Genomic DNA, 14,106 nt, shown 5'->3' on the forward strand with positions numbered 1-14,106 from the left:
TGCTCGTGAGCATTGGTTTTGTTTTGTTTTGGCTTTCTTTAGGCTGCTGCAACTCCTTGTGTTTGGGACTTGACTTAGAGCTGCCTTGTCTAGTGAAGGACAGTTGTCTTCAGCATAGTCATGAAAAGTTATGGCTTTTCTTGTGAGAGGGAAGCAGAAGTCAGAGCAGTCAACAGGCCTTCTAGGTTTTATACAATTCCCAGCTTTGCTTTAAGCCTACACATCCCATCATCTGAGGTGATTAGGTAGAAAATATTCTTGTGGCCACTGCTAGAAACATGACCTATAAAACATGACCTGGTGCTGTTGTTTGGTGGGAATATAGAAAGCTATGGGTCAGCATGTATTGTGCTAGAAGTAGTAGTTTTGGCAGTTTATCCATTATTGCAGATAGAACTTCATAAAGCGTGCTCCCTGCTGCAACCCCACAAAGTTGCTTGGGGCATAGTACCATGAACCATAGTACATGTAGCCTTTTGATAATGTGACTGTGATAAGCCAGAAAAATGAGGGATGGTCACTGAAACAGAAGGAAAACTCTTGCATGAGTGGGGAGCTTGAGTGAGATGGGCAAGAAGTGCAGGGCCCTGCCAAGCTAAGACATAATGCTAGGACTGCTAAAGGAAGTGGTGGTAGAGTCCAAACCGCTGTCCTAATGGAGTCAGAGCACAGCACTTGGCTTAAGGACAAGCTCTTGGCTACCCACAGATTCATAGATACTAAGGTCAGAAGGGACCATTATTGAGTCCTGTACAACACAGGCCACAGAATCTCACCCACCCGGTCCTGCGAAAAACCTCTCACCTATGTCTGAGCTATTGAAGTCCTCAAATCGTGGTTTAAAGACTTCAAGGAGCAGAGAATCCTCCGGCAAGTAACCCATGCTACAGGGGAAGGCGAAAAATCTCCAGGGCCTCTTCCAATCTGCCCTGGAGGAAGATTCCTTACTGACACCAAATATGGCGATCAGCTAAACTCTGAGCATATGGGCAAGATTCACCAGCCAGATACTACAGAAAATTCTTTCCTGGGTAACTCAGATCCCACCTCATCTAACATCCCATCACAGGCCATTGGGCCTATTTACCATGAATATTTAAAGATCAATTAATTACCAAAATCATGTTATCCCATCATACCATCTCCTCCATAAACTTATCGAGTTTAATCTTATCCAGAGTATTTACTGAGGAAACTAGGGTTATGACTGGGGCCAAATCCTTTCTGGTGAGAGAAAGCTGGGGCTTTATAACAGTGTAAAACCATGCCTGTAGCTGCAGCCTACTCACTCATCCATGCTATCCTTGGAGACTACAAGGCCTCACTTAGTGCTGCTCAGACTAGTGACTAAAGTGCTGGTGGAGCTGGAAGGGGTAGTATGTAACAATAAGGGAGAGGAGTCATGACCTAATGTTGGTTGGACCAATGAGAGATGGATTTGCATTGCCTTGAAATATTTCAAGTTCTGTGGGAAATGTACATTTTTTTCCTCCACTGGAGAGCATGAACCCAAAGTTGTCCATGCTCAGGTGTCTTCAGAGCCCTGACTGGTAGGGACTGGTAGATCCCACTGGAGGAACAGACCAACTTTCCTCACAGCAGCTGTTTGAAATGCTTTGGGATTGCTACTGACCCTGACAAATGCTAGCATGAATTAGCATAGCAAGACCCAGTGCAGTGATCTGATCTACTTACAGATGCACAGAAGAGGAGCAGCCAGAGAATGCTGATAGCTTTACCTGAGTTTCTGCCTTAAAATCAACAAAGAAAAAAATATAAATTATAACTAAATACCCTCCTGCGGCAGTGGTTCTCAAACCGATACGTGGAGAATTTGCTGGTGCTCCACAGGTAACTGCCTGATCACATACTGCCAACTTCCACCCCAGTGCTAAATTGCATTAAAATCACCTAAATATTTTCCTAACACTAATTTTGTATGCCAGCAACTGCTGTAGTTATTGCAAGCAGAGGATGTAATGGCAAAGGGGAGAAGGGGAGGTGTGCTCAAGACAATCTCTACTACAATGTTCACTCTCCAAAAATGGTTGAGAGATCCCATCCTAGATTAAAGGGTTTAACAAGGAGTAACTGGATCTGAAGCAAGTGAGGAAGAGTAGCCTGACTTCAGAAATCCAGGGCTATTGTAAAAATACAGCCTCCTTTTCTAGCCAAACTGTAGGCAAAAACAGTTTCCCTTAGGAGAGAGATTCAGAGCCTCCCTATTCCTAAGCCACTGGACTTTCTGTGGATCACAAATACCTCTTCCATTGGGTGGTATCTCCTTTGTAGCTAATGCAACCATATTAACTGTCAGTGGCAGCCCTAGGCCCATGCAGCTGCATAAGGCCCTGTGCTACATGCTCAGACCCAAACCACCAGCCAGAGCATTAGCTCTGAGCCTCAGTACAATAGTCTAACTGATTCTGGTGGCAGCATATACATCAGAGTGGAATCTTCTGTCCTGCTAAAAAGGTGTATACTTCAGTTCTACCTCCTGTCTTCCTAACCTAGGTTTGTTTGTTTTTTTTCCAGAGGTCACAGAGCCTTAGCATGAGTGGGATTGTAAATGAGGAAAGAGGCTGTCAGGGGTGCACAGGGGTAGAGACCTGGTAATAGCTGGGGAGTGATCTAGGTGGGATTTTGTGTATATATAACTACAAAACTCAAGGCTGGTATTGTTTATTGAGATGAAGAAGTCAATCACACAAGTGGACAGTGAGTTAACTGAAGGCTGATTAACCAATTTATTTGAGCATGAGCTTTCGTGAGCTACAGCTCACTTCATCGGATGCATACCGTGGAAACTGCTCCAACCCCTCAGACAGAGACAAACACCTACAAGATCTCTGTCAAGCTTTCTTACAACTACAATACCCACCTGCGGAAGTGAAGAAACAGATTGATAGAGCCAGAAGAGTTCCCAGAAGTCACCTACTACAGGACAGGCCTAACAAAGAAAATAACAGAACGCCACTAGCCGTCACCTTCAGCCCCCAACTAAAACCCCTCCAACGCATTATTAAGGATCTACAACCTATCCTGAAGGATGACCCAACACTCTCACAAATCTTGGGAGACAGGCCAGTCCTTGCCTACAGACAGCCCCGCAACCTGAAGCAAATACTCACCAACAACCACATACCACACAACAGAACCACTAACCCAGGAACTTATCCTTGCAACAAAGCCCGTTGCCTACTGTGCCCACATATCTATTCAGGGGACACTATCACAGGGCCTAATAACATCAGCCACACTATCAGAGGCTCGTTCACCTGCACATCCACCAATGTGATATATGCCATCATGTGCCAGCAATGCCCCTCTGCCATTTACATTGGTCAAACTGGACAGTCTCTACGTAAAAGAATAAATGGACACAAATCAGATGTCAAGAATTATAACATTCATAAACCAGTCGGAGAACACTTCAATCTCTCTGGTCACGCAATCACAGACATGAAGGTCGCTATCTTAAAACAAAAAAACTTCAAATCCAGACTCCAGCGAGAAACTGCTGAATTGGAATTCATTTGCAAATTGGATACTATTAATTTAGGCTTAAATAGAGACTGGGAGTGGCTAAGTCATTATGCAAGGTAGCCTATTTCCCCTTGTTTTTTCCTCCCCCCCGCCCCCCCCGAGACGTTCTGGTTAAACTTGGAGAGTGGTCAGTTTGGATGAGCTATTGCCAGCCGGAGAGTGAGTTTGTGTGTGTGTGTCCCCGGGAAAAGGGGGGGGGGGTGAGAGAGCCTGGATTTGTGCTGGAAATGGCTCACCTTGATTACCATGCACATTGTAGGGAGAGTGGTCACTTTGGATGAGCTATTACCAGCAGGAGAGTGAGTTTGTGTGTGTATGGGGGTGGGGGGGTGAGAAAACCTGGATTTGTGCTGGAAATGGCCCACCTTGATTATCATGCACATTGTAGGGAGAGTGGTCACTTTGGATAAGCTATTACCAGCAGGAGAGTGAGTTTGTGTGTGTGGTTTTTGGAGGGGAGTGAGGGGGTGAGAGAACCTGGATTTGTGCAGGAAATGGCCCACCTTGATTATCATACACATTGTGAAGAGAGTTGTCACTTTGGATGGGCTATTACCAGCAGGAGAGTAAGTTAGTGTGGGGGGGGTGGGGTGAGAAAACCTGGATTTGTGCTGGAAATGGCCCAACTTGATGATCACTTTAGATAAGCTATTACCAGCAGGACAGTGGGGTGGGAGGAGGTATTGTTTCATGATCTCTGTGTGTATATAATGTCTGCTGCAGTTTCCACGGTATGCATCCGATGAAGTGAGCTGTAGCTCACGAAAGCTCATGCTCAAATAAATTGGTTAGTCTCTAAGGTGCCACAAGTACTCCTTTTCTTTTTGCAAATACAGACTAACATGGCTGTTACTCTGAAACCTGAAGGCTGATTGGCTTTTGTCTTTGTTGTCTGACAGATCATTGTACTAAACTTTCCCTCCAGGGAGGTTTCTACAGTTGAAAGAATGACCTTTCCTTTGTCGGCCTGTATATCTTGGATGCTGTTGTCCTGCTGCGGAGCCTATACAGGCTGCCAGCCCCATCCTGCTGTGACATTTCAAGATTGTTTTTGAAATTCCAAACTCAGTAAGTGGAAAATTTAAAAGAAAGCCAAGGAGCTTAGGAGAAACATCTGGGGGGAGGGTATCCACACTCTACAGTGAAATTAGATTAAACTCCAGTTTGTCATGTGTTTAAATGGAAAATCCCTTGGAATTAGAAACTTCCCATTAAAATACTTAGGTGGGAAAAAATCAGAATTTGGAAAAGAGGCTTTAAGAATTTTGCCAAAAACTAAACAACAAAGTCTTAAAGTTTCCAGATTGCAATGGAAAATACCCTTTGGGAACAGAGAATTCAACAGCAGGCCCTTCCCAGGACTGGATTCAGAGAGAGGGAGAAGGGAGGATCCATTCCAGCAGAGGCTGCTGTGATCAGACAAAGGGAGGAGAGAAGCCACAGTAAACAGCTCTCCCTTCACCCAAGACATTTATCTACAGAACAGGTGGGGACCCTTATCTGGCATGGCACTCCTGCTCCAGCCGCAGCTCAGAGCCTGGCTGTGGACAGCACTGGTCCTCTATGTGTTTGCTGGATCCTGGAGGCAGACAGGTAGGAGGTGCACCTGCAAGGGAGGAGGCTGCTCTGCAAAACAAATGTGTTTGGGCAGTTCCACTGGTGCTGGATTTTACCTAATTCCCCAAATAGGCCGGTGGGCTGGCTGTCCTGACAACTTTCTGTGAGAGAGTAAATGAATTGTGCTCCATGTTGGACTCTATTCTGACTGAGGGAAGAGGGATGGCAGAGTTTGTCTCCAGAGAAGTTTGAGAGCGCTCTACTATTTATTTATACTACTTATTTGTCCCCCCAAATGCCTTTTATGCCCTTACAGTCTTTGTTGACACTACATCTTTCAAAATCAGAGGGTCACCTGCTGAATTGTTTCCTATGAAATACCCAGCTGTCCCCGGGTGAGAGATAACTCTTGGAGGCAGAAGGACAGACTCCTTCAGCCCCTGCTGAAGAAAGTTTTTCCAGGTGCCTTTACAAGGCTGTTGATTAGAAAAGACTGTGAGGGAAGCCTTGTGAGAAGAGCTTCTATTTCTGAAGAACATTGGGCCAATTATTTTCATACGTTTCTTATGTTTTATTTATGTATGTTTTACTCTACCTTCTACACTGACACTGGAATGTATTTTTAAAATATTAGTAAGAGTGATTAGGGGGTTATTCTGTTGGTTCATTGAAACCCTGCAGTTGGCTGGATGTCCCCAACTATAGAGATCTGTGCATTTAGCTGTGATCAGAATAGGCAGAAGGTGAAATGCGAATCAAGTAGCCACTAGAAGTCTAGAAAAGCAGCTCTTAGAGGGTGCAGTATCTTTACCTGAGCTACAAGCCTTGCTGGAATGTGCACCGAGGAGACGGAAACAGCAGCTCAAATCCCAGCTAACATTCTGAAAGCACATCTGGCTTTGATCAGGCAGCCTGCAGCTGTGTAGAGAAATGAGCCTTTCCTCAGGCAGAAGGGAAAGCAGTATCCATCTCTGAACAGCTCCTACCATCCCCAGGGGGAGCTTTCCTCCAGAATGGAAAGTTGGAAGCTGGTTTTGATAGCAGCACCATACAACTAAAAGATTAAATCACATTTCTGTTTGTTATGTGCACCTGCTAATTTTAACACTTCAGATCCCACAGAAAGATATGCTGAGTACTTATGACTAGTTTATCCAACATCAGCTCTGCCTCCTTTCTCCTCACATGAGAACCAGAAGATTCCCTCCCCGCCCAAAAAGACAGCCAGCCTCCCATTCCCTATCTCCTGCTGCCAGCACTGCTTTTCTGCACACAGAAATTCTGTGTTCCATGCTGGTTGTCTCCTAATCCTGGCCCACCCAATGTGATCCTGCTTCCTCCTCCCTGGCCTGAAGGAGTCTGGAACTGGTAGAAGGGGAGTTAGTATACATTAGCACACAGGCCAAGAGAAGAGGGAGGGCTGTGCCTCAGAATCCTAGTTTAGTGCTACCTTCCAGTGGTCAGAAACTCTCCCTCCCTGATGCAGCATTAACCTCCCTCAGCTTAAATCCCCAGGTGACATCCATCCAGGAATTAGCTGGTCTCCTAATGGTTAATCACTTCACTGCACAATATGAATTCCTGGAGGCTGATGCTACAAAACAGTCATGGAAGGAGATCGATTCAGAATCTTTCTCAGACCAAATGGGACAGATACAAATCCCAGCATGGAGGGTTTTCCCACAGGCTTATCAAAGCAGATACTTTTGCTCGCTAACATGGCAGGTCCAGAATGATACTGGCTAGGAGTAAGGAAGGGGTCAATGTCCTGAAACCTTCCTTTTCCTTTCTTGAACTTGCTTTATCTCCCTGATAAAACCCCAATTCTGCTCCCCCAAATCCAACGGTTAGACTATTTGGCACTTAAGGTACATCTACACAGCAGCTGGGAGGTGTAATTCCCGGGGTGGGTGGGGGGGGTAGACATAAACATGTTAGCTTTGTTCAAGCTAGTGTCTAAAAGTAGCTGTGTGGCTCTGGCAGTATCAGGGATGGCTAGCCTGAGCTGCTGCAGCCATGCTGCTATTTTTAAGCACTAGCTCCAGGAGAGCTATCAGCTGTATGTCTACACATGCTGAGAATTACACCTGTATAAATATACAGCTGCTGTATATTTATACCTTTAAATACCACAGGCATAGGCACCTCAGAAATATCAAAGATAGACAGACAGACATGGTTACTGAGACTCAATAGGAAGGGTGCGCTAAGCTGTTGCTCTCTGAAGCTCTGTGGCTCTTTAATGTTTTCCAGATGGGCAGCTTCACACCGAGGACCATGCTGATGTGAATGTGTTTCATAACAATCTGGAGGATGCCAACGTCATGCTAGAGGTTATTTGGGTTATGCTGTGGGGCTTGTGGGAAAGGATGAGAGTGTGTGAGCTCCTGTCGGGAGATTCTACCCAGTCCAGCTTTAAACACCCAAATGTTCCGCTAGTTCTCATTGCTTTTCTATTTCAGGAGACTCTAGAACAGGGGTTCTCAAACTGGGGGTCAGGACCCCTCAGGGGGTTGCAGGGTCATTACATGGGAGGTTGCGAGCTGTCAACCTCCACCCCAAATCCCGCTTTGCCTTCAGCATTTATAATACTGTTAAATATATAAAAAAGTGTGTTTAATTTATAAGGGAGGGTCGCACTCAGAGGCTTGCTATGTGAAAGGGGTCACCAGTACAAAAGTTTGAGAGCCACTGCTCTGGAAGATGCGTTAGTGTACATCTCGGCAAAGTCACTGCCATATTGAATGAGACGAGTGAGGTCCAACTAGTCCAGCACCCTGTCTCTGTTGGTAGCCAGCACCAAATGCTTCAGAGGAAACCCCACAATGGATAATTATGGAATAACTTTCCTTAATCCCTGTAGTTACTGGTTGGCTTATGCTCTGAGGAAGGAAGGTTTAATTATGACATGTTTAGGGGGGTGAGTAGGGGAGTGATAAGTGAATGGGACAGGTCATTCTGCAGTAGCAGTGCTTATTCAAATGAACTGAGAGAAAGCAGATAGGAAGAAGCCCACTGAGCAAGGACAGAAGGTAGCCAGCTTGGTGCCAGGGTTAAGGGGTAGACTTACCTGAGAGTTCTGGCTTCCTGGTCAGCCCAGTCCTTGAACTTCTTGATGGGACAATAGGGGATACCCAGTGTTGCGGGAACCAGAGTTGGTCCCAGGATATTATAGAGACAAGGGGGGGAAGGGGGAGCTAATATCTTTTAATTCACACAGAGTTTTCTTCAGGCCCCTCTCCCCAGCAGAAGTTGGTCCAATAAAAGCCGTTACCTCCCCTTCCTTGCCCATCTCATAAGGTGTACACAAAAGCAAAGCTTCTCGTCGTCACAACACGTCCCACAAGGTGGCGCCTTTGGGCTGATCCTGCTGATGGTGGGTGGATGAATAAACGCGCCGCGGGCGGGCGGGCGCCGGGTAGAGCCTGGGCCTGGGCAGCGCGCAGGGAGCGCGAGGGCGCTCAGAGCTGCCGCGAGCTGAACTGTATTTCCAGCGACGATTGTCCCAAAGGGCGGTCACCAACCTCGGGGCTGGCCTGCGCCGGGCACCGCTGTAGCGAAGTGCAGACTCCCACCGGGACTCGGGGCACTGGGCAGCTCAGATCGCGAGGATCCCCCCCTCTCCCCCAGGGTGACCAGATTCAACAGAGAAAATAACGGGACACATGGGGGGAAGCGCAAAAAAAAAAAAAAAAGCGGCTGGAGTTGGCGAAGCAAAACAAAACACGCCGGAGCGGCCAAAGCCGCGATATCGGGACAAATGGTGCCCCGACTGTGCATCGGTCGGGACGCGGGACGAAGACCTAAAACTCGGGACAGTCCCGATTTTACCGGGACGTCTGGTCACCCTACCCCGCGCCCGCAGCGAGGACGCAGCTTGGATCAGGGTGCTTGGCCCTGTGCTGCCTGTTCCTCTCTGCCGGAGAGCCGGTGGGGCCGGGGCCCAGGCCCGCGTGATGCGCCCTGCCCTGCTGTTCTGCTCCCGAGGACGGGGGACAGGCAGGGAGATGTGAACTCTGCCCGGGGAGAGAGGACACAGCTACAACAGAAAGAACATCCAGGGGCTAACAGCTGGGTGCCTGCTGCGCCCGACGTAGGAGAAAGCAGCAGATGCTGCCTGGCTTCCCCGAAGCTAAGGGGAAAGGCCAGATACAAAGTGGGGGAGGAGGAGGACACATGGAACAGGGATGTAGACAACTGGAGGTTTGAGGAGAGACAGCCATCTCCCACCCCCAAATGTAGGGATTACATTAACAAAGGCAACGCTGAATTTGGAACAGAAGCTTATTAACAGTGGACAAATTTAGTCGCTACAAAACTCATGAAAGCAATATTCAACTGTCACAGTGTTTTTTTTCTCTCTGGCTCCCCCATATGAAAAAAAATGGTCTTTGCCCCTGTCGAACACAGAGAAGTGCCGTGCAAGAGACAGAAACAGGGAACTTCAGGGAGCAAGTTAGGGAAGGAGGGAGGAGAGCTGGCCCTCAGAGGGAGGTAAGAGGAGTTGCTGCCCAAAGATGTCAGATGCGGCTAAAGCATGGCCAGCCCTTGTGATACTACCCTGACTCATGATTCTGGGGGCTGGTTTTAAGCTGCTCAGGATCCTAGCAATAACTTCTCTGTGATTTCCCTTCTCCCCTCATAATAAAATTAGCCACCCTCTCCCATTATTTTGAATGGTTTGGAAGCCAGGCTATCCTTGGCTAATATGATCAGGCAGGCTGCTATGAGGAGCAAATGAAGTGAGGAGTGAGGGAGGGGGATAAAGAGGTTAATGTAGAAGCCTGGAAGAGAGACCAAGAAGGAGTCAGACATGTACAGGCTGGACAGAGATGTTGTTGGGTATAGGGGAATGTGGGGAGGGGAGGCAAGAGAAGAGCACCATAGGAGGCAGGGGAACTATGGGATCAGAAAGGAAGAACAGGGCAGATGAGAGGAACTGGTTGGGGAGGTCAAGGATAGGGTGGGAGACAGACATGCAGGAGCCTGAAAACAAAATATAATTTGTTTGTTCAAATGTCCATGGTTTTACCTTTAGCAATCATCTTTGCCTATTGTACTGCATACCCCACACATCCCCCTCCCCGACCTCCTTTATACAATCCTGGATTTGCTAGGGGTGGCAGATCTCTTCATAATCCCTGCAGGGGACCCTCAATTGCGGGACAGTGGTTGGCCCTAGACTTCCTGCTCTCATAGTGCCCTTCTCTTTCAGTTGCTCTGGGAAGGACTGGAGATTGAGGCTAACAAGACAATCAGGCTGCAGGATGAGGAACTGGCCTCTCTGCGCCCAGCAAAGCGATTTCTCCAGATCTTCCAGCACCAGGTTCCCAAGACATCAGAAGGGATCAAGGAGCAGCTGAAACATCTTTCACAGGCAGATGCCCCTCTGAGTCTAGTAGAGTTTGATCAGCTTCTCTTCACCAGCGTTTACTGCGCTTATCAGATTCGCTCAATTCAGGGCCTGGACAAAAATCTCTGGATCAGTTTCTTTTCTCAGCTAGTTGATGAAATCCTCCATGATCTCTGCAAGGGATTCTGCCCTGCAAATTCCACTCTCCTGGCTTCCTGGCCCTGGAAGGAGAAGCCTTTTTATTTAACCTCACTGAAAAAGTCTTATCATTCCAGCCTGGCCATGATGAAGAGAGGCACTGAGTAAGGAGGTTGACATGAGGAGATTCAATTGCATTCTTATTATTATGAGTGCTGCCAGTCATCCCAGATTATGCTGGTTAATGTGCGGAAGTGCCACCATTCTTCCTCTTTTGCTTTCTGTATTGTACTGGCAACATTCTAGGCATTTATCCAACCAGCTATTGCCCCATCTTTAAATGTGAAACAAAGCCTGGGATGTCTTTTTAGGATCTCCATAGAAGACACACTTCTGAGATGCACTTCTGCCTTGATCACTGATGGCCATTAGAGATGTCACAGCACTTTTTGCAGAAGTCCAGGTATTAGCCTGTAATGGCTGAATTCCATTTCAGGTAATTCCATTTTGCCTCCCTAAATTCCCTGTGGTTGCAGTTGGATATAGTATTTTTCCTTTACTACAATAACTCACTGTATAGCATAGTTGTGCTGTTCATACAGCTGCTGTGTTCCACTTCATAGGTGGCTACACTCTGTGGTGATTCATATTAAGTTCTGACTCATTTTATGTCATCCCATGCCAGGTGCCTGGAACAGTTTCCCAAGTAATGTGCACCCATTTCCTTCCAAAAACTCCTGAAAATGTACTGATTCCATGAACCCTTCTGGTATAGATATCGTTCCCCATTTTGTATTAATACAGAGTGGGCATTTGCTTGTATCTCATCTACTAAACTTTTGAGGGTAGGGATCCAGTTATTTGTTCATCAGATTTTACCTCTTCTAGAGAGTCTTCTTCTACATCTGTGGCACTTTACAAATAAAGTAATTGGAACAATACTGTATATGTGCAATCATTATCTTTATAATCAGGAATTCAATCAATGTAGAGCTCAATTATGCTTCTTTGTCATACTCCTTGCAGCATGGTATTAGCAACATAAATTCAGTTAGTCCAGGTGAGTTTTATTGGTTTCTTGGTTTGTGCTGGGGCTCCCATTTACACTGTAGATGCACTAACCCTGAGCTTCTACAGCCTGCGCTTTGCTGGTTAGGGTCATACTTCCCACACAGTTTCACTAGACCAGAGGTGGGCAAACTATGGCCTGTGGGCCACATCCGGACCGTGGGACTGTTCTGCCCTGCCCCCGAGCTTTGCACTGGGGAGGCTAGCCGCCGGCTCCTCCCCCGCTGTCCCCCGTCCCCGACAGCCAGCACTCTGGGTGGCAGGGCTGCGCACTCCTGCAGGGCAGCACAGCAGCGTGTCTGGCTCCGGCCAGGCGGCGCGGCTGCCAGACATTCTGCTCTGAGCGGCATGGTAAGGGGGCTGGGATCGGGGTCCGGGGGTTGGATAAGGGGCAGGAAGTCCCAGGGGGCAGTCAGGGGACAAGGAGCAGGGGGCAGTTGGATGGGGTGGAGGTTCTGGGCGGGGGAGGGGGCGGGGGCTGGCGGTCAGGGGACAGGAAGTTGGATGGGGGTGGGGTCCTGGGGGGACGGTTAGGGTCAGGGGGTCTCAGGAGGGGGCGGTCAGGGGACAAGGAGCAGGGGGGTTGGATGGCTCGGGGGTTTTGAGGGGGGTAGTTACGGGGCGGGAAGTGGGAGGGAGCAGATGGGAGGGCGGGGGCCAGGCTGTTTCGGGAGGCACAGCCTTCCCTACCCAGCCCTCCATACAGTTTTGCAACCCTAATGTGGCCCTCGGGCCAAAAAGTTTGCCCACCTCTACACTAGACTCACAACTTCCACAGAGGAGCCACTTTCAGAAATGCATGTAGAGAATGACATTCCCAACAGCAACAATTAACTTTTGACCTAGTTTATATTTTTCACTCTCATTATCTGACAGATGGAGATGAAAAGCAGTAACCCAATAATGAGAGGCCCAGAAGCAAGATGTAGGTTTTGGGGCACAGAGAATGATTTTAAAGGTCAGAGTTACAGTTTTACAGGAGAACAGGGAGTTTGCAAAGCATAGATCTTGCAAAGCATGTAGAAATTGGGACCAGGGTCTTATTTGCATTCCAACTCCCGGAAACTGGGTATAAAATATAACTGCTGCCTCATGCTTTAATCGTACACTTCTTTGTATATCCCTAACCCTAACCTTTCACCCATTTATGGAAGTCACTTAGTCTTTTAAGGGTAAGATCTTGGTGGGGGTCTTGCAAATGAATGTAGTTGGGGTAGAGAACTTGAACATAAGGCTGGGTTTGGGTTTCACAAGACGGTGAAAGATTTGAGACCACAGTATTGCTAAGGCTTGAGTAAGGCTTCCAGGTGAGATGCAACTTTCTTGGTTGAGACTATGGGATTTGATATGAGGACCTCAGATAAGGAGGTACTGTCTGGGATTAGAGTTTTCATGGGTGGTTAGGGCAGAGGTTTTGTCTTCTCTTGAACAAAGACTGCCAATGAAGTCAAGTTGATGCCAAGTTTCAGCCAAAGTTTAGGCTGAGACCTATGAAACCTTATTGAATTTGGGAGCCAAGCCAACGTTTGTCACACAAGACATTAATCCCATAGCTCTTCAGGCGCTCCCTAATAGCCATTGCTCCGCTGAACTCTTGGGTTCCCACCACTTCTCACACTACTGTCCTACCACTGCCCTGAGCCCCCTGCAATCTTAGTGCCGTCCACACTGGTCTCTCTATTACAGGAGTGGGGCTCACTGAGACACAGTGTGGAGCAAAGGCAAGGACTATGAGAGGATGGACACTGAAATCACCTCTTAGAAGTACAGTGGTGGCTTCCCCCTAAGGCAGGGTTAGGTAGAGCAACAAGGAAACAACATGTTGTGTTATGAAGTCTAGCCACACTATAATGTTAAGAGTGCCCATTTCTTGGCAATGGTAGAGTTCAATACAGGCAGTATCACCATGCACATACTGACCTTTGCCATCCCCTAATGTTCAAAAATCATGAGCCAGGCACCTCCAAAATCAGGAGATTTTTAAAAATCATACACATTTTGGGTTATTTTTATTTGCCTTCTTGTTTAGGAGCCTTTAGGATATGCTTGGCTCATGTTTTCAAACTTTTCTCCATAACCACAAGAACTTGAAACGTAGTGGAGTGTTTTTGTTATGAAAGCCGAGATCACAGACAGACAGAATCTGTGAATTCCAGCAGCTGAAGCTTTAAGCAAAACACCATAGAATACCAGGGTTGGAAGGGACCTCAGGAGGTCATCTAGTTCAACCCCCTGCTCAAAGCAGGACCAATCCCCAATTTTTGCCCCAGATCCCAAATGGCCCCCTCAAGGATTGAACTCTCCACCCTGGGTTTAGCAGGCCAATGCTCAAACCACTGAACTATCCCTCCCCCCAGTACTGTATCATGAGATACTGTATCACGAGATTCACAACAAAATCATAAGAGTTGGCAATACTGGATTCCTCCTCCCACAAAATACAG

At 47.4% G+C, this 14,106-nt stretch overlaps 1 protein-coding gene across 1 annotated transcript; it reads left to right on the forward strand.

Annotated features, from left to right (window-relative positions):
- Positions 1-4,350: 4,350 nt before the first annotated feature.
- FAM180B (family with sequence similarity 180 member B) lies at positions 4,351-11,535 on the forward strand. Its single transcript, XM_048855311.2, has 3 exons — positions 4,351-5,139; positions 7,357-7,436; positions 10,319-11,535. The coding sequence occupies exons 1-3, from the start codon at positions 5,052-5,054 to the stop codon at positions 10,760-10,762; spliced, it is 612 nt and encodes a 203-aa protein (XP_048711268.1). The 5' UTR covers positions 4,351-5,051; the 3' UTR covers positions 10,763-11,535.
- The last annotated feature ends 2,571 nt before the right edge of the window (positions 11,536-14,106 follow it).

Source organism: Caretta caretta, chromosome 6 (genome assembly GCF_965140235.1).
Source record: "Caretta caretta isolate rCarCar2 chromosome 6, rCarCar1.hap1, whole genome shotgun sequence".
In the NCBI taxonomy this organism is placed as follows: Eukaryota; Metazoa; Chordata; order Testudines; family Cheloniidae; genus Caretta; species Caretta caretta.

What these genes read in the sequence shown, in the direction of transcription:
- FAM180B (XM_048855311.2), top strand. Translation starts at nt 5,052, where the DNA reads ATGGCACTCCTGCTCCAGCCGCAGCTCAGAGCCTGGCTGTGGACAGCA. An exon ending in TGGATCCTGGAGGCAGACAG is followed by an intron (nt 5,140 to 7,356) that starts GTAGGAGGTGCA and finishes AATGTTTTCCAG; the next exon opens with ATGGGCAGCTTCACACCGAG. An exon ending in ATGCCAACGTCATGCTAGAG is followed by an intron (nt 7,437 to 10,318) that starts GTTATTTGGGTT and finishes CTTCTCTTTCAG; the next exon opens with TTGCTCTGGGAAGGACTGGA.